At 42.4% G+C, this 21,543-nt stretch overlaps 1 protein-coding gene across 3 annotated transcripts in view; it reads right to left on the bottom strand.

Annotated features, from left to right (window-relative positions):
• LOC113011381 (ephrin type-A receptor 3-like) overlaps positions 1–14,559 on the bottom strand; it is a 79,293-nt gene extending 64,734 nt beyond the window's left edge. For all 3 annotated transcript variants that reach the window (XM_026150908.1, XM_026150909.1, XM_026150910.1), the window contains exons 1-2: positions 14,374–14,559; positions 503–567 (exon numbers count right to left, since the gene is read on the bottom strand). In XM_026150908.1, the coding sequence (XP_026006693.1) occupies positions 503–567; positions 14,374–14,488 (180 nt within the window). In that variant the 5' untranslated portion in view covers positions 14,489–14,559. The remainder of the gene's footprint in view (positions 1–502; positions 568–14,373) is intronic.
• Between the last annotated feature and the right edge of the window lie 6,984 nt (positions 14,560–21,543).

Below are 21,543 nucleotides of genomic sequence, written 5' to 3'. Positions count from 1 at the left end.
TCTATTGAATGCACTTCTTCATTCTTCCTCTATATGCTCTTCCTCTTCTCACTGCTCTGATTCATGATAGCTGCACTCCAAACTCCCGTGGTCCCCCATGACCAAGAAAGTCTAGTTATGCAACACACCCACCCTGCAAGCACATGTACACAATGCAGAAACACTAGGATGCATATGCCATCTCCTCTTATGTAGGAATATTTACTCCCCCCATCGTGTCCCTTCACTCCATCCCAAAAATTGCAGCCTGTAATAAATGCAGGCTCCAGCACCACAGCAATTTCAGCGTAGCAGAAATAATTTGTAAATTCCCACTGAAAACTCCCGATTTAGCAAGGACTGCTTATGAACCCAGTGCTCTCTAAAACACACACTCCAGTCCTCCTGCTAGCTTTGAGTCCTTACCTCTTCCCCTGAAATAATGCAAGCCAACATAACATCTTATTTTGTGCCAGATCATATATATCTATGTGTGTGTGTGTTGCACACTGCAGGTACTCACCCCCTCATTAGGATAAGCCTCCCAGCCCAGGTCGGCCAAAGCTGACATTGAGTCCAGCAAAGTAACTGTGACAACACAAGGAAGATAAAAAAAAAAAAAAGAGAAAATGTTAACAGACACATACAGGACATTTTTGTGGCATTTGTTGATCCCTGCCTCCTTAAAGAACGACTGATGTTTTCCAGACATGGTGCGGCATGTTTCTCTCTTGAATGTATAACATAACATTATGTCGCATTGTAAGTTTTCCACAAAGACACTTTCAAAATGTGTTCCACAAGGGCATCTTTTGTTGTGTTGGAGTACACCAGCAATGGAATCAGAAGCACTGGTGAACCTATAATTTTAACTCCAAGATTACTGTGGTTGCGCTGCAGCTGTTCCAGTTCAAGGGGACACAAAGTCATTCAATGAAGCCGTAAGAAAGACTGTATTTACAGTTGAAATTGGCTTCAGACAATATAGTGAGTAGTCAGACGAAAATGCTGGTTACATGTTATATATATTTTTTAAGGCTCACTTCAGTTCAGTCGGTGGCTAGAAGGAGATTATTGTGCTGTTAAGTGCAGGAATAGTACAATAATAATCTGTTTGCCTTTTGATGCATTATTTTAAGTACATTTGTTGTTGATTGAAGACGTGTGCATGTCTGGTTTACTCTGAATTCAACGTGCTGTTTCCAGTGTGTGGTCTCTGCATAACAAGAGGAAGTAGAGGGGGGATGCAGGAAGGTGAGAGTGAAAAGTGAGAAGACGCTGTGGCAGGCTGACCTATGGGAGGCACAATGAAAACCTGTTTAGATTGCACAGCACGGTTCTGCACCTGTGTGTGTTTATCACTTGTTAGTAGAGCCTGAGCGATATAGGACTTTTAAGGCTCATACTGATATTTAATTATTTCAAAGTCTGATACATTTTTATCATATCTTTGTTTCTTCTAGACACATTCCTGCAGATTTCCCCGACATTTGTAATGTGCAGTTGTTTAGGAGTTCCTGTTAAGAAAATATGGCACAACATTTCATGGATTGCTCTTTTATGCGGTGCCAAACTCTTCCAGACTTGCAGAGAAGTTGCAGCATGCCCTCTTGCAGGCAAAGTATGCAACATCAATGCTCATAACATGGTTGAGGGGTGTCTCTTCTTTATGTTTTTAATTTTCATTTATCAGCTGTTATAAATGCTGATACTGGCTGATACCAATGTATCGCCAAATTGCTAATACCACAGATATATGGTCGTGGTACTTGTTAGTGCATTTATAGATGAGCGGCACTGTTCATTCTTGGCTCACTCAGGTCCTAATCAAGCCTTCAACACTGCTGACCATCAATATTTAATCAGTATCCATCTGCAGAGACTTCTGCTTTGCTCTTTCTTCTCTCTCTCTCATATTGTGTGTGCTTCACAGGTTATCCTTCCTTTGTGAAAAGGTTTGAATGTATGCTTTCAATCCACAGATCCAAGATCAGCTGTGTGAGTCGCTGATGTGACACAATTTAAACAAGAAGCATCCCTCTTAAGCAGCGCACTTTCATATTCACTCCAAATTTTATAAGGTAGGGGCAGTGACCTGGAAAAACTATTTACCGCTAATGTAAAGTTTGCTCTCTTGAATGCAAATGAGGCTAATCGCTCAATTGAAAAGGGCTGAACGTGTCTGTTTACAAGGCCTCTGTGTATCCATACTGCTAGTAGGTATAACAAAGGGACTGTAAAATTGGTCCAGCCTCCTCTTTTCCTTCCCTTCTCTTCTTCTTGTGCTCATGCTGCTCATCAGCTCTAACTGAAACCCAGCCATTCCCCTCAGCTCAGCACACTGTGTGACAGCAGGGAGGCGTGTCATGCTGTAATAATGCGTGTATATATATGTGCACTGTGCTCGTGTCATAGCACACATATCTGCGTGTGTCTGCTTGCACTTGCACAAAGCGGTATGCGAGTGAGAAAACAGCCACAAAGAAAGTAGCGCGCATGGTATAATGAAGCAGAGAGAGGCGCTGCACAGTGGAGCCGGGGTGAGAGAGAGATAGATTAAATGAGAGGGATGAGACAGAAACAGTGGTGGAGAGGTGCTGCGCAGCGAAAGGTCAGACGGAGCCTCCAGCCCATGGTGTATTTAGAGGAACTAAAGACCATTTAGACTGCTTTGCTCAGTTCATGGGCTTTGGAGTGGCACAGAGAAATGGGACATAATAGTATAATAATATATGATTTCAGAATCCAACAAAGAGGCACACATCCACGCACACACACACACACACGTTATTTTCCCCCACACTCTCATATCTCTGCGCGAAGATAAAAGCTTCCTATCAACAAGGAATTTAGCAAAATTGCCTGTTTCAAATACAAGCAATTATGAATTATGTGATATTCTCTGTGATTCACTTCTTTTAGTACCGTTTTATGTATTTCACAGAGAGTATAACTGAGTACCTTTGACAGTTATAAAGGGTCAATTCACCCAAATTACAAAAAAGACCATTCATCTCCACAACACAGTGCAGATGATTGGAAGATTAAAACTTTAAATTAACTCAGCTGAAATTCGGAATCACCGTGTCTGTCTATAAATAAGTTACTTTGTCTGGATAAAATACAGGTCACTTTGTATTAATTTTCTTTCTCAACTGCTTTCGACCAAAGGAACTGTCTGAATAAAAAACGTTGATAATATTTTGTGGAATATATACCTGAAATTTGTGGAATTTGACAGCCAAACTGTCCTGTAAAAGCTCCCTAGTCTAAAACTTGATTCTGCCACAGATAAGTTAAAGTTCATGTCATTATCCAAATTTTGAGTTTTTTTCTTAAAAGTTAGCATTATTAAGTCAAACTTTTGAGATATGTAGTTTGAAATTGTGAGATAATGACCCTTGAATAATAGTTTTAAAGGTTGAAGCAAACTTCCATAACCTGGTGACCTTGAAAAAGGCAGCAGGTTTAAGACACTTTTATTATTCTAGTGTATGGAATTAGCCTAGCCTAGCAAACAGCTAAATGCTAAAACTTACCAGTTAACATCTTAGGGGCCAGATTTATATAGCATATAAGCACAATATCCAAACAGTGCTCATAGTGTTGGTTCGTTTTACAGGCGACTTAAAACGAACAAGTTGCACTATTTTCTAAACACAGCCAGAATCTGTTTATTTCAAGCACAAAAAATGATATGCATTTTTGGTATTAGCAGTTAGCATTAAATTGCAGGTAGCAAACATCATTAAATCCAACTTCTTGAAATGTTCTGTCTTTGTAAATATCCGAAGTAACTAATCCTTTTTTATGTCCAATTTAGATTTTGTCTCAAACATGTGAATTTTTTTAAAATTTTGTTTGTTTTTTGTACTTGCTGCTTTTTTCTCATTATAGCAAAATATGTCTTATTGTTGTCTAGTCAGCTAAAGCATTACTAGGTCAATACATAGACCTACTTTAAAGCCATTTTGCAGCCCACTGGGAAAACACAACCACATAAACCTACAGATCAACACTTTTTCTTTTCTCCCAACACCTGTCAATACCTCTTATCACTTGTAATCATTGACTGGACACATCAATAATGTATTAGGTATAGTTTCCTGGCTGCTGACACAGCCAGCATGTACAGACTATACTGTATGCATGGCTGTGTATCTGTACGTGACATGTGTCAAAGACAAAGATGCAGAGAAATTATGTAAATACATTCCAGTCTTCCCCAAACAAACACAAGGCCACACCTCAGTCTATCTAAACACTTTCATCATGTCTCATTTTATCTCTTCTTCCCCTTCTCAGGGGAAATTGCCTGAATTGTGTGTGAGTGTGAAATCTAAGCCTGGTCAAGACCTGCCTTGGCCCAGAATAAAAACTCAAAGCTCATCACTCAGTCACTCAGACCAGGTTCATATTTGATCTAATGACTGGTCTCTCTCACACACACACACACAAACATACACACACAAACATGCACAGGCAATCTTCAGGCCGTGAGCATCTAAACATGACAGCTGAACATCTTCCAAGTGTGGAGAGACCATGTGAAAGCAAAGAGACATCTACTAAGAAGGTTTTTCCCAACCTTTCTGGCTAACAATACGCCTTCCGGGGGACCCAACAATTTCGCTCACGGACACCCAAACATTACTTTAATTGCCTGAGGCCTTTGTCAGAGGACACAAGTGCACAGATCCGTAGTTGTGCACATGTGACCCGATTACTGTGAGAGTTGTTTTGTTACAGAGAAACAAGCTGTCGTATTGATTTTCAACACCAGACTGTGAGGTTTACATTCTGAGAGTGAAAGATGAGGAGGAGGTGGGGGTGGAGGGTGTGAATTTGTGAATTAGAAATTCCTGTACAAAAGCAGTAAAACACTGAAACTGCAACTACTTATAGAACAATGCGGAGAATGTGCAAAACTTTTTTTTTCTGTTTCTTTGTCTCTTCATCGCCTTCTGTGTCTGTCTATTTTTCCTTCACACTCCCGCTTCCTCCCTCTGTGGTGTCTGTCTCTCTCTGTCTTCCTCTCTCTTTCTTATCCGCTGTCTTTTTAGGTCTCTCGACCGCTCGCTCACTGGATGGTATCCACCGCTTCAGCTGGGCTGCAAGAAGCTGTGATCCACCTGCCAAGAATCAAACAGCACTGCCAACAGCCAGACTGGTGCACAAAGAGACCAGGATGCTTACACACACACACACATACCTTAAGACTGTGCCAGTGCCACAAAGAGAGGGACTGCACAATAAGACCACCACACAGACTCAATCTACAGGACAATATGTGACTACATAATGAGTTTATAAGATCCTTTTCATCTCAGAACACATCATATTAAACTGAAACGAGTAGGCTTAGTGGATCCTGAAGAGTCCTGCTGACACTACATTAAATATGCTGATATCTCACTGTCTTCTCCTTCTATAAATATAAAACCCCGGCTTTTATGCTTCTGTTTTGTGTTACAATAAAAATGTTAATCACAACTTGCAAATTCAAACATACCTGATAAATTCAATTGCAAATTCAGAAAAAATCGAAAGGGAGATAAATGAGATGCTGCGAAGCTTAAGCAAGCAGCGGCTGCACTTGAATGAAGTTTTTAGAATTTTGCATAAAATCAGCCAGTTCCAATATGATCATCACAGGCTTAAAAAACAAGCAATCAAACAAACAGTATGGTCCTAGCACCAACAGTAAACTGACTAATTCCATCTTTTATATATAGTCTGCCTTAGCTATTTCCCACATGACTGAATGATAGTGTTTTCGCAGGTAGAAAACTTCCATAATCAGTAGTCGTGTAGCTATATTATAAAGGGGTAATAACTGTTACCTTAGCGCAACAAAAATTGTGGAAACAGGGAAACAGCTAGCCAAGAATGTAGGACCATTCCTTTGAGTTCAACAAAATGTCAATAGGCTTTAAGAATACAGGACAAATTTCTCAACACATAAAACAGCTAAAAAAAAAAAGAGCATGCACACAAACACACACACCTTTATCCACGCTCCACTCCACTGAGGGTGCAGTTCAACGAGTAAGAGCGTTGTCAGGGCAACAAATGAGCTGATGGAGAGCAGGATGAAGGAGTGGGAAGACTTGAGCCCTGAACTTTAGGAATACACTGGCGTCACACCAAGACTGCTACCCTTGCTGTCTTTTCATCAGCCCTCTCTCCAGTCATTCACCAACCACTAGGGGTTCTCAATCAGCCCTGTGCTTTTCTCTCTCCATCTGCTCTCTCATCCTTGCGCTCATGCCATTTTATTAAAACTGAGCGATACAGTATATCCTTTGTATCCTTATCTCCAGTGACTTCCCGGCATTTTGTTATACACAACATCCCTTTCCCCTGTTTTTATGTTTCCATTGAATGCCACACGGAGGCAACGGTGAATAGAGTCAAGTATTTAGGTTTATTTGTACTGAGCACCCTGGATGCAGAGCATGTTAAGATAAAAGTTGGAGCTGTGAGGGCAGCACTCTGTTGTGGTGGATGCCGTTCGAAATATCTCTATTATATAATCAGCAATGACAAGACATTAAGTCACTCGACGTTCACTATAAATTTTTAATGGATTACCTCATAGCTTCGATGGTCTGTTTTAACCTTATGAGCTAAAAGCAGTTTTCCTTTTATAACTCAGACACATGAACATCATTATGTCACATATGGAAAAGTTTTTACTACATTTCAGGCAATATTATGTGCCCTTTATGGATGTGGCGTTTAATTATTTCTTTTATGAAAGAATCCTAAGAAGAAGAATGTTATATTTTCTTTATAACTGTCTGCAAACCGAATGGATCTATGAATAATTCAGCTGATTTGATTTAAATTCTAATCCCGATCCTTCATTAAGTCAGTTCTGTTTCTTGCTGCTTTCCCACTATGCATCTGTTCAAATAACTTATGTTGGTTTACTACACTTCAACGGGCGCAAAATTAAGTCAGCTTTAATCAAAGCCATGTCGTCAAAAGCATTCATTCGCTCTGTCTTTATCGTGAAGCTGCAACAATTTCTCTATTAAAGTGATTCAGCAAAATCAAACACAGAGGCTTGTTGCATTCAAATCAAGCCATCTGCACAAAAACAAACCTGACAAAGGACAGAAAACCTACATCATTTGTAGGGAGAACTTTTCATAATACAGAATCACCTTTTGCCAAGTAAAAATGTATTCATTTAAATGTAATTTTATTTATATAGCTTCAATTCACAACAACAGTTGCCTCAAGGTGCTTTATATTGCAAAGTAAAGACTCTACAATATTAGACAGAAAATCCAACAATCACATGACCCTCCGATCAGCAAGCACTTGGCGACAGTAAGAAGGAAAAACTCTCTTTTAACAGGAAGAAACGTCCAGCAGAACCAGGCTCAGGAAGGGACAAACATCTGCCACGACCTGCTGGGAGTGATGGGAGGGAGAAAAGAGAAGAGAGACGGGATAAAAAGCAAACTATGGAAGGAAGAGCCAAATTTTACAAACTGTTAATTATAAATATAGTAGTAGTGTATAAATACACAAGGAATGAAAAGAAAAGAGTGAAGAAGAAACACTTAGTGCATCATGGGAAGCCCCTCGCAGCCTAAGCCTATTGCAACATAACCAAAGGAGGCTTCAGGGTCACCCGATCCAGCACTAACTATACGCTTTATGAAAAGGAAAGTTGTAAGCCTAATCTTAAAAGTAGCGAAGGTGTCTGTCTCCTGAATCTAAACTAGGAGCTGGTTCCACACGACGGGCCTGAAACCTGAAGGCTCTGCCTCCTGTTCTACTTTTGAAAAATTCTGGGAAACATAAGTGAGTCAGCAGGTTGAGATGACAGCCATGAGATACATTTTATGAGGAGGTCAGGAATAAGGTCAAACAATGATTTAGAAAACCCAATTCAATGCAATGACTTTTGTGAAGTTTTTTTAAATTTATTTTTAAAAAGGGGAGATTTGAATGGGAAAAAAAGCTCCAGCAACCTAAAAGGCATATCATGCAAAATCCCCCCAAAATATTAAAATATTCAAGTATGTGATAAACTTCGGCTTGTTCAGCTTGCACTTTTGGAATTACATTGTAGCAGAGGGCAGATTAGCCTACTCTGCTATTTCACAAACTGGAAACAGTAGCAGGACAGAAACAATGATATTCTGACAGACTATGACAGGAGCACTGCCCTAGTTTGTCGCTTGAAGAGGCTCTGGAGTGCGAGCGTGAGGGCACGGCTTCGTCTGTGCAAGCTCGTCGAATGCTTACGGGGTTGAAGTGTGACACCCAGTCAGATCCAGACACTTGTTTTCTTTAATAAGCTTCTTCCACCAGTATGCCAACAACTCATCAAGGGCAAGGAACGGCAAACACACAGACACACACACACAGTGATGTGCACACACAAACAAACGTAAACCAGAGACCCTGAAAATTCAGAAATAACCTGCACAACCACACATGCTGTATGCCTCCACATGTGTCTCACACACACTGACACTGTGGCACGGATTTAAAAATGCTTTTTTTCTTCTGTTTTGTTGTTGATAAAATACAACATCTGCAAACACTTCCATGCTTATTTCTCTCCTTTTTTTGCTTTTCTGCTTCTTGTTGATCTTTTTTTTTTGTGCCCTGTTAGTTCTTAAAGACATTCCTGTTGATCAGACAAGAGGACAAACACACACATTCACACACACAGAGACAGGCAGCTGTCACACAGTGGTTGGTCACAGGAGGGCAAATTGGCCCGGAATCTCTGGGGTGATCCTCAGCAGTCGAGACAGAGGAAATCACATGTCAGATTAAAGCGTGCTCACCCAGGTTTTCTACTGATGTTGCACCCGGCCAACTATCAGCACATGCACACACATCACTGTTTGTCTTTACCACACGCACAGTAGATGCCTAGCAGATTGCGTATCTGTTACAGCGCCTTCATGTGACAAACAGAAAAATCAGATGGAGCTAAAAAACGACTGAAGTTAAAATGCTTCAGCAAATGCTGTTTGACGTTTAAAACAGGGAAAGACACTGTAACTACATTTGATCCATTTCAAATTCAAGGGTAGCTGTCAGTATTTTCTGGAAGCATTCCAGGTGTTTTGCTCTCAGCCGCTCCTCTGCACAAAAAAGAAAAAAAAAGGAGAAAAGTCTGAAGCACTGGCCAGTAAAGATGTTGCATCAACGACTGAACCAAATGCTAAGATGTTTGCTTGCAAAGCTGGTTAACGTAGGCTTTCACAGCCGCAGCAACAACCACAAAAAAGACCGAATATGAGAGAGAGAGAAAGGAGTGAGGAGACACGGAAAAAACCTAATTCAATTTAGCCAAAAATAAATAAATAAGCAAAAACTAACATATCCGGGACGAAGGACGCCAGGGGTGTGCTGTGTGTGTGAGTGAGGAAGGACAGTTAGAGGGAAAAGAAGGAGAGCTTGAGGGTGGTGGGTAGATGGTAGTCAAGGCCCAGTGATCAGTAATTTGACCAGCAGTTAAGGGCTTGTTCATATCAGAGAGGGGGAAGGGGTCAGCAGATGTGGTGGTGGCAGAAAATGGGGGAGGGGCCACATAGCCAAACTTCACTGCAGCCATCACACATCGCAAGCCGAGGAAGGTTTCCTTTGACATTAATGAACTCGACATCCGAAGGGAATCATTCAAGCCTAAAAACTGTTCATGTTCAAGCCTCAGCTGGTTGAGACTTGCACATATTCATCCCCGTGGTGGGAACTGAGATAAAAATAATCTCCTGTCTCACAACACTTCTGAATATAAAATACAAAAACAGCCCATATCGTTTCCAAAAGTGAAAGTAAACATATGGATACACAGGAAATATGCATATGGCATTCATAATTTAGATCCTTATCTTGTCTTTTTTTTAAGAGCTGCTTGAAAGATCTATATCTTGTTTCTCATACATGAATAAACCCGAGTGCTAAAAGAAGGTATGGCTGTTTTGGGGGGAGTGATAATGTTCTGAATTGTAACATGAATGGAAACTTAATATATACTTAAAATTATTTTTCTGTCTTTAAAGGAATAGATTGAAGAACATCTGCCACAGTCACATCTGTACAACACACATAAATCCCAGTAAATAAAAATGATGGTGGACTACATGTTGGCAGTGACCTAACTAAGAGACCGAGATCATCAGCGACACTACTGTACCATGCATAGCCATTTTTAGACTTTACACACACAGACAAAATAAACAAAATAAATACAGACAGACATAATGCATTAATTTGGGGGGTTTAGGGGGTCAGACCAGAGTGGAGTTAAGCTAAGCTGGCTAGCTTCTGGCTTGGGCTTCATGCCTGGCACAGAGACATGACACTGATTTCAGTCTTCTCGTCAGACTCTCATCAAAAAAGCAACTCCACGAAACTCCACGATAATATTTTAAAAAAACTACTAGGTTAAGTGTAATACAAACCCTCTTAGCCACCGATGACTAAGTATGACTAAGTATAACACAACACAAAGGCTCTTGTGGGTGCTGTTATGGATGCTCTGCTCAGTAGGGCTCAGAGATATGGTTGAGCTCTTCAGCTGTTTTTTTTTTTAACTACATTCCCCCGTCTGTCTTTCTTCTTGTTCTCCTTATGCATTTTGCTTTGTCTCACACTTTTTAAAAAATCCCAGTCTCTCAGCCTTTCTCTCACTCACGTACACACTTAAACACACACACTTAAACACACACAGCCTCACACACAATGAGTCCATGAGGTGAAGCGCGCACAGCAGAATCATTCTCTGTCACTGAGTTGTATTTATAACCCCATCTATCAGCCAGCCCCCGGAATATGTGCCACTATTCTCTGGACCGAGACCACCAAACTGCCCCCCAGCCATGCATTAAGATAGGATAAGTGTGGGAGAGTGTGTGCACGCGTGTGTGTGTGCACGAGTGCGCACACATCCATTCGCGCTCGCGTGTGAGCCTTTGTTAAGCAGTTGTAGGAGCTCCACCTGATTACAGAAAGCGTACGGGAGCTCCCACCTTACTGTTACACTGGAGGTCAGAGAAATAGAGAAGGAAGAGGAGAAGAAAACAAAAGATAAAAACAATCAGGGACAAAGAGATGGAGGCCACGAGGGAGGCTGATAGAAAGGAGAGAAGGGCAGATATAAAAGACTGGGATTAGAGCGAGCTCGGAGTGGAGGCAGAAAAGAAAAACAGGAGGGTGCTCGCACTTGCTGCTTTCCTCTGCTGCTCTCTGATGAGAAAGGAGATCTATATCCTCTTCTGTCCAAGGTCATGGCTGTTACATGGGAGCAGAACAATCTCATGGACTCTCGCGTGCACACACACACACATACGCGTGCGCGCGGCGGCACATCGTGAGGTATGGTTCTGCCGATAACTACAAGCAGCCATTATAGATTAAAGCAATTAAACCAGATGAGACCTTTGACCCAACATTATACCACAGTCAGGATCTTGTGTGAATCATAATGTGAATGTGTGTGTGTGTGGAAACAGAGGGCATGCTTTACATATGCTTGCCTCTGCACTAACTGCTCACCTCCGTGTTAACCTTAAGAAGCAATACAGCAATCTCTCGCAGCACCCTAAGGTCAATTCAATTTTTAAAAAAAGATTCAAGTGCGTTCCCATGAGCAATTACAGATTACAGTAAACCTCGAGACTAAAAAAAACCCCTCGGTTAATTCATCTGTACGTCCACTTGCACAGGGATTTACGCTTTAATATGAAATTAAATCAACATCCAGAGTTGGAATGGAAAGAAGCACGGGGTTCCTTATTTTCTAGGAGTGAGGAGGTAAATTTAGAGGCAGAGAGGAAAGACACAAAAATAGAAAGGTGTGATAGTCTGCTCCTTTCCCCAGCACGATTCGGCACAAGAAGGATGAGAGAGAGAAAAAATATCGCAGGGAGAACTAGGTGCAAAGCAACAGAGAAAAGAAACAAGACATGTTGTACCTCTGCATAAGAGAGGATACAGACTGAGAGCAAAGAAGGGTGGGAGATGGTACGGCAACCAAGGGGGGAAACCTGTGAGCATCCACCCTGCTGTTACATCAGTATGCCCTCGGGGTCCAGACAGAGGGAATGGAGGGCTCCCTCTGCTGGTGCGCAATAACTCACAAAGTCCTTTTCCTCCGTTCACTGGTGATAACAAAGACCTTCAGACCAGTTTTCTCACTCTTTATCTCACAATTTATGAATGAACCCATTTCTGCAGAGTCTTATGGGCCCCATGGAGATGCAATTACAGCAACAATTTCAAGCGGTTCTTTCAATTTTACCAAAGCCCTCTGTTACGACAACCGAGTTTCTTGTAAATGCCAACCAATTTTGGAGCGGATCAATAGCTCTGGTGGTAAACTAAGCTTTGTGACAGCTTAACACTATTTTTCCTGCTAACGCTATCATGTCTATCAAAGGGATTGTGTTCTTAATTGAGCCCTGAGAGCTGTATCTCTCCTTTTATGACAGCCTCGCTTCTAGTACGAGACAGACTCAGAGGGAAGATTTCCTGGAATAACACGACTACCGAGAGGCGTGGGTGGAGAGTATGCACACTTATAGGCAAACACAGGGTACACACACACGCACGCACGCGCACACACATAAACACACACACTGGCACAAAGAAGCACAATCCCTTAGCTAAGCACGTGCGGTCACAGCAGGAAAACTGGCAGGCCAAAAGGTAAAAGCGAGCCACAGAGTAGCTGACAAAAGTGGCCTCGTTGGATTACTGTCCCACTGGTGAATGTATACACACACACAGACCAGACACCACACACACGGAGCAGTGGGCTTAAAGGTGCCAATTAGGCCAACAGTCTGAAACAGCAGGAACTGGCTGGAGGATGACTAACTTGTAGCACATTATTTAAAAAGTGCATTTAGAAGTAATGAAAACCCTCTGACCCGTCAGTCACCCCACATGAACATGATCCACATGTGCCTGCAAACATTCACAGCGGCTCACATGCTTCTGTGTTTATTTATTGAAATCAACAGGAGTTTCCTTTGGCTTCCAGATGGTTTCATCATTCGTGCTCTCTCCACTGAATATTTCAGCAGTGTGTTAGTGTCTCCTTCACATCCATTGTCTCCTGCAGTTAAAAAACCCTCCTGCTCCTCCACTCCATCTCTACTCTCCCTCTCGTCCGCTGCCTTTCTGTCCTTCAAAACCTTTGTTCTGCGTGAACTCCTCCGGGCTGTGACATACATTTAGCAGCAATGTATGTACACGCAGCTTATACTGTTAAGTCAGCCGGAGACAGGAGATCCCATTTAACCTCAGTGGGGCCTGTCATTGTATGAGTGTCCCAGAGCTCACTGTTTAATCTATGTAAGCCTGGAGTTGAGGTCTCTCCGTATCTGTGTATGTGTGTGATAGTGATTGAGAAAACACAGAGAAAAATAATATAAATGAAAGGCAACTCATAGTGACAGAAAAGCTTTGTTGAGCTTCAAAACAAGACTCAGTGGAGCTTTTGGGGGAACACTGAACAAAATGATTCACAGGATGACAAGTCACAGCTGTATCATCTCCAGCCAGACTGTCTGACAGCCAACAAGCAAAACAACACCACAGACTTCCAATTTAATCCAAATAACCTGCTTCATAAACTAATAATTGTTTTGTTTTTTGTTTTTCTGGCTATGACTTTAGCACATTGATCTGCTGTTTTCTCCATTTAGTGCAAGTTCAACTTCCCTTTAAACAAGTCAGCCCCCATGTTTCAACCCAGCAAGCAGTCAGGAGTAGTTAGTAAGTAAATACATTGGCTAATTTCAGGCTGAGCATCGATGTTAATACAATAACCGAGAGAGGCTCAGCAGCAGCGTGTGACAAATTTAATGTAATTGCTGCTCCTCATTTGCAGACTGAGGCAGTGGCAACAGTCCACGGCAGAGAAGAAAACATTTATCAGTCTGTAATAATAATGAAGATATCTATAATTAAGAGGAATTTTGACAGAGATGCCAATGCTGCTTTGGCATAATCATTATAAGTTAGTATTCTTTGACGCAGGGAAAAATAGTCCACTGATTAATAAAATGTCACAAAGTGACAAGTCGACCTCAGCATTCTCTGGATGATACACGACAGGTTTGCCTGCGCTTATATGTCATAAAAATTTCATGTCAGCATGCTCGGAAAAGAAAAAAACGTGACGAACACTATTTTTGTCTCTCTTACTCCCTCTCTCCGCTTTCCTTTATGCATGATTTATAAGCAGCACTTAACGGGAGTCTCCGCCGCTGCGCTCCGCTCCTTCGCCGGCGAGTGGAGAGCCGCGGGATGGGGCTCCCCATCCAACAACTCAGCGCACGACCAAGTCATCTAAACTCACTCGACTTTAAAGCTCCACGAAACACGTCGGGGGCAAAAACCCACCTTCATTCTCCGGGTAATTCCGTAAGGCTCGGCATGGCGGAAAAGCGTGGAAAAGAAGCAGAGAGGACAGGAGGGAAAGGGACGGATAGATCCACAGTACGCGTGGTGATGCCATTTTTCAGGCTGCGCTGCGCCCTCGCTGCATCCCTGTTCGCCGTGTCGAGTCGGTGAGCGCAGCCTCGCAATTGAGGCAGGGAGAGAGAGCAGAGGAGAGGACGGGAGAGCAGAGAGAGAGAGGAGGAGACGCTGGGAAGGAGGGTCCACAGTCAGCCAAGTTCTGTCAATCAGCCGCCTGGCTTTTTGGGTGATGTAAAAGGCCTGTGGAGACTCTGTATTACACTGCAAAAAATCAACATATGATAATGTGATTTGGCTTCATGTTGACTTTTATGAAAAAACATTACAAGCGGCCGAGTGACAGAGTAAAATTTCAAAGCTAACTGAGCGCAGTAGCCTTCATAATTGCTCTTGAAGAATAATTATTGGCTGAAATGTCACAGCAAAACCAAACGTCATTCATTTCTGTAAATCCAACTTCGTAGATCTTGAACATTTCAAAGATTATGTATTTATAGCAAAGATACTTTTATCTAGCTCACTGTTTAGCTCATTTATATTAATAGCAATGCATAATTTGACATTTGTCACCGGTTATGTTGGTAATGAGAACTGTAAGCACTGAAAAATAGAAGCAAATTGGCAAACCCCAAAGAGGCCTCGTTTAAGGGGTGAATTATGCCTATTAAAAATGATGCCAGATCATTCTCTTATGGAAAATGCCAGAACAATAGTCCTTGGCAGAGCAAACTATTACAAAGCCAGTCATCTCATTACTGTTTGGGTAACATTGTAGGAAATGCTGTCAACTATTTTGTTAAGAGTCGTGGCCTCACAGTGATTACTGTACAGGTATCAGCTCGGCCTCTTTCTCTCCATGTGCCTTTGCCCAGTTCCTGGTATTGTTGCTTTGGAAGCAACCAGCAGTAAACAGCATTGGCATGCACAACAGATCTCCTTATGGAGATTTATTCAGCCCATATTACATGTATGTGTGGGCTGGGTATATGTGTTGGTAAGTCTTGAGCAAGCTGTCCTTAAACATGAATAAATAATGTGTTTGTCCTGTCATATGAAACCTGAGGAAGAGCTGAGAGTCTGCAAGGTCGACCTTTCTATCTTCCACTTTTTAGCACGTCCCACTGTCAGAGCTGGTGGGACGTGCCCCTGAAGTTAAAAAAAATGTGACATTTCACCTCCTGAGAGTGTCCATTTATGTTTGTATTCATATACAGAATCTGAATCATGGTTTTAAATTATTTCCCTGAAAACCAGACATCATTTCACGAGAATATGGCACATATAAAGCTAAAGTTACTAACAGTTAAATGAGACCTGTGATTATTCTGAGCCATTCAATTCATATTATTAGCAATAGGGCCTAATTGGAACTACTAAATGCAGTATCCCAAGAAAAATGCTTATTTACTTTATTGCTAAGAGGTATAAGAATGATGGCACTCTCAATTACATCAACCTAACTTTGTTATGTGAGCTTTCAGAATATAAAACTTCCTAATAATTATGGATTCGAGTCAGACAGAGAAAGGCTAGAGTTTTTCCTTACATTTGGGCTTTGTGCTGAACTAGTGCGGTTGGTTACATTTCAGAAAGGAGAGTGGCATCGGTATTCTCATGTAACCCTTTTACGAAGAAAGCAGATTACCGCACTTCCCCCAAAACAGACTAACTATTCCTTAAATAGCATATCTGTGTACATATTCTTGGCACGTTTCCCTCTGTGAATTCCCAGTGAGAAAAACTAAAGCAATCTCAGGTGACTTGTAGGTCACCTGATGCGCTCGGATTTTTTCCCCCTTGTGGAGCCTCCAGGCAAATGTGATGTAACCATTCCCTGATTTATTGAAGGACCATGACCACAATTATATTTGCCACGGGTAACGTTCTTCTATCACGCTTCTATCCCAAATGAGGCTCCTGAAAGAGCTATAAAACTGTCAAACATACCCTGATTTATGCTGAAATTCTGCTTTACCTCCTCCCAGCCATGTGCGCCGTTTTGCATTTGTGTTTTGGCTTTTGTGTTTTTCTCTCGTTCGTGTGTATGTATGTGTGTGAATCCACCACCTCCACACATTTGTTAAGGCTCCAATTATGATGATGATTTGTTCCTTGCAATGGTTTTACTTGGATGACCTAATTTCCTTATTGAGTGTGGGAAGAAGAAGAAGAAGAAGAAAAAATCTTCCCTTCCTTCTACTCACTCCATCCCCGCGCGTTTCTTCCACTTCTCCTGCTTCTTCTGCTGCCATGATGCTGCAGCCATCCATGCGCTGACAAAACAGTGCTGTCATGACTTCCCGCAGCGATGGAGTGACACAGCCCCTCAAACTCGTGTCACCCCCTCCACCACAGACATGCACACATGCATGCACCCAAACACACACCCATTTTCCATGCTTTGTGGAAGACTCTGGTTTTGCATAATGACACGCCGAGGACACAGACACACATAGACACACGCTAACACATGCGGTGACAATCCACTGACAGAGCTGACACTAGTCTAACAAATGTTTGAAATGTTGTCATGTGTTTCTTTATGCCTTTATGCTCATGTCTCTATCTGCATCTCCATGTTCTGACACCTTTTCACCCTCCTAACTTCACATGCATTTCCACAAGGAAATACGGATTTCTTTGCAACCTGTAATTTATTTGCAGACGGATTCTTCTTTCATTCATTTTCCTTTCTCTTTTGACCTCTAGATTCTGACCCTTCACCCTGATTAGCCTGACTGGGTCAGCGATTCACTACAGTGGTCCACTAACCAGCCAACTTATTTCTGTGCCGTTTCCTTACAAACAAATAAACACATTGTTGGAGCCCTCCCTTTCTAATAAAACCGAGAGAAGTTACAGACTCGGACTAGCACAAAAGGAAGTGAAGCAGGAGTGCGTGCTGCATGCATGTGTCATTGGCGGCGATTGCTTGTTTGACAAGGGGGCAGAGGTGATGGCAGGGTCGTCTGCCTTGCCAGGAGCTCCCCCGCTCACCCTCCACACTCTCTATATACACACACACCCTTAGCCTTATTCAAAGCCACTCACTCATGTGGTAATGTCTCTATTGTGACACCCTGAACGCTTTTTGGGCAACAGCTTGGTGCTGGCATTTGGGCAGAGGCATGTGTGCGCATATGAGCATGTGCATGTGTGGCTGCGTCTGGCTCATGCACTGAGGAATCTGCCCATGCAGAGCTTGAAGCATTGAGTTTTCTGCCTCACCCTGGTGACAAACTGAGGGAGATTTGGGGGACAAGGGATGGGAAATGTTGGCAGCTTCAGGTACTGAGATTAAAGGACACCCCTCCAACCCACCCACCCACACACACACACACCTATATATCTGCACGCACACATCAATTCATCTCACTCCATTCTTACTTTCTGATACCGCCACCATCTCAGTGAAGAAGGCAAAGCGATTCGTCATGTCAGAGAGCCCTGGTGTTGCCATACAACAAAAGGTGAAAGGGAGTGTGGGAAAGGGCTGGTGCACAAAGCCCTCCCTGCCCCTGTCTGTCGCCCTGTCTCGGTTGCATACGCGAAGCTGAGAGCCCCTTCAGCATCCCCCACCCTGTAGCACATGAGGCCCCTATCTGCAAAAACACATCCAATCTCCCTAAACTAGGATATATACACTTCCATATCTCAAGCTTGCTTCTGCTGTGGTATCCCCTAGTTGAGGCATTAACACTAACACAGCCAGGAGGGATTTCTATTCTGGCCACTAAGCCTAAATATATATGTTCATAGATAGTGTGCCAAAATATCTCAATATCAGGTTTCAGCAACATCTAGAAAAAAAAAATCCTTTAACTCAGGCCAGACAGCCATTCAGCAAGAGAGATTGAGGAAGGGGAAGACAGTGGGACAGAGGGAGAGAGAAAGAGATAAAAACAGCTATTCAGGGAGAAAAATCTGCTGGTGTCCATCAGCTCTGCCCAGAAAAAGGGAGCAGGAAAGAGAAGGAGGATCTCCTTGAGACTGACGCCAGCTTTGCAGACAGAGAGGCAAACAAGCAGACAGACAAACAAATAGAAGGGCAGAGCGAGGAGGATACTGTTCACACTCTTCCAAATGTCTCGTCATCTGGGCTTTATTTGTACCTGATTTACTCGGGTTGCTCGCATTCAACTGTTTGGGATACAGACACACACACACCGACGAGCACACATAGAGTCGTGCTCAGTCACAGGCAAAGTGAATACTGTTTGACATATAGCTTAGAAAGTATATGTACTGTAAGCCTGCTGGGGAAAAGCAGTCCATGGCTTCCCAGCTTAATCGCGTCCTTCTCAAACAAAGGACTGATTAAACAATCAATGAAAACTGACCTTGCCTCCCTGTATCACATTCCCACTGGTGCTGACCTATTAGCCAGCGATGAGAAAACATGCAGATTTGCCAGCAGACGTGAGCAAAAATTGAAATAACATTTGGAATCAAAACAATGTTTCCTCCAAAACATTTTCTCACTGAATAAAAGAAAACCTGTCTTCATGTCGTCTACATTATCTTGAATACGACAAAAACCAAAAGGGAATGAGCCAGAGTGCTTATGTTACCGGCTTCAGCCAATGCCACATCATTTTAATAGTGCTAATGGAAAGGGAAATGAATGGATAAAAGGTAGAATGGAGTCAGCATGATGCATTGGAGCGTCCCCAAACAGTGACAGTGTCTTGGCAAGAGAAGAGGTAGAGATGCCCAATTCGGAGCTCCTCTTGCTCGCTTAGTGCCAGATATCAGTGCAGTGGTTGATATCACGCTGAATATGAAGAAATTTAGACTTCACGTTATATATCACTCATAAAAGCTGGCAATTGATTTCTATGCTGTGACTTTTATAGGGGCCGATCCCTCGATGAGTTACAATTTTACACACTATTGTTTAAACCAGTGAAGACATGGGCAGAGCTGCCTCTGACGGTAAGATTTTATTCCCTTGACCATAAAGATTCTGGAGTCATAAACAGCAGATGTATTTCACTCTCATGTTTTGCTACACTTTTTTTTCTTGTGGCTACCACTCGGACAGTTATGACACAGTTGTTTGTGTGCATGGAGACACTGTGTGTACTTAATATCATGTTTTTGCAACAAGCTCTTTTGATTATGTTTTTAAACATCACATGAAGTAGAATTACCTGAACCTTCTTGCCCAAGTTTCCATGGTCTTTTCGCAAAAAAACAAAACATGTAAATGAAGAGTCGTTGTTTTGTTTGTTAGCATTTCTATGCTTGTAATCATATTAAGAAGTTCTTCAGTCAGGAACTGTCCTTGGCACAGCAATGTGTGACAGGAATGTTGGAGAAATGTGTTAGTTTGTGTGTTAACAAACATTATTATTTCATTATCACAAAAACTAAATAAAGTAAAATACAAGTAAACATAGTGATTTATTTGGACCTAACAAACTGATATGGGTAAGTTAATGTAACACGATTAAAAACAACTGATTACTGACTATGTTTTCCAGCATACCCTTCTTGCCCCCTCACTTTCACTATGTCAGCTTTGACGTAAACAGGGAGGCTTTTACTTGTGATAAGATACCAAGCTGTTGTCAAGTGAACTGAAATGATTTAATTTCACCCGAGTCTGTTCCACTCCATGTTTGAGGAGGAACACAGGGCATGAAAAATTTCTGCTGTGACAAAGACCTTTTGCATCATCACTTTTCATTATGAATTATGAAATCATTTGTTTATAGGTGTTGTTGTAGGTTGTAACTGGTCTTATTATGCTTATTCCTCATTCCGTATTTTTGTTCTTGAAAGTAGCTTCACATGATTGGCGTTGATAATTATACACTGGGCTTTTTAATCAGAATATAAGGTCAAGTCAGTTAAACTTCTGCAATATTCATTTGATCCGTTGAGTAGGAGAAGTGATGTTGATCAGTTTCTGCTGAAATTACCAGCACGTGCAGTGAGACAGCCTCCAAAACAAGGATGGTTTTAGAGGCGGAGACCACTGACATTTTACACTCATCATCGTTTCTGACAGCTTTTTTCACTGGTGTTGCATTTGGCCGGGGTCGCTACTTGGAGATAAATTATTTGAATTTCAGGAGTGGGATTACACCTCCAAACACGCCCCTTCTGGGTCTTATCTATATATGACCTCCCCCAGTTCTACAAACTGCTCATTCTCGGTTTCATGCCCGTTTCTCCGTACCCTTTTTTCAATTCTTTCTTTACTTCTCATTAGTACATCTGCCAGGCCTGGGAGCTGCCGCCAGTCCCTATCGAGGCCTTCCCCAAACTGCAGCTCAATTCTTGGTCAATCCATTCATCTTTATCTACTAAAAACTGCCGCCAAACCTAGAATGAGGATGTGGGCCTACAGACCCTACAGAGGTTGCATAGGTAGTCTAACTCCAAAAATCTGAAACATGAGGGTGGCCCGAGGGCCCAACATCCTCTAGTGGTCCCTGTGCTCACTGCCCAGTACCATGAAGCCCGATTAGTATTTGCCATAGGATACCAGAATTGGCAAGTCTGCCACTAGTGCCCTGCGCTTTTCATTGATGAGAGCAGGTTCACCCAGAGGACATAATGTGAAAAGAGTCTGGAGAAGCCATAGAGAGTGTTATGCCTGTAACATTGTTCACCATAACCGGTTTAGTGGTAGGTCAGTGATAGTCTGGAGGAGGCATATCTATGGTAGGACACACAGGCAAAGGCACCCTGAATGCCATTAGGCTTAGAACAAAATCCTTGAACATTGTCAGACCCTACGCTGGTGCAGTGTGTCCTAGGATCCTCTTTGTGCACGACAATGCCCGGCCTCCTGTGGTGAGAGCATGCAGGTATTTGCTGGAGGATGAACGAACTGATACCACTAACTTAACCCCACCACACGCTCGTCTGACCTAAATCCAAAAGAACACCCCTGGACATTATGTGTCACTCCACACAGTGCTGCCATCAGTGTCCAGGAGCTCAGTGATACCTTGGTCCAGGTCTGGGAGGAGAGGCCCAAGGACCCCATCCATTGTGTCGTCAGGAGCATTCCTCAATGTTGTCAGGCATACAAACAACAACTTGGGGATCACACAAAATACTGAGTACCATTTTGAG

This window comes from Astatotilapia calliptera, chromosome 18 (genome assembly GCF_900246225.1).
Source record: "Astatotilapia calliptera chromosome 18, fAstCal1.2, whole genome shotgun sequence".
NCBI classification, from domain to species: Eukaryota; Metazoa; Chordata; class Actinopteri; order Cichliformes; family Cichlidae; genus Astatotilapia; species Astatotilapia calliptera.
The sequence above is the reverse complement of the archived record's forward strand: the minus strand, read 5'-3'. Positions and strand labels throughout refer to the sequence as shown.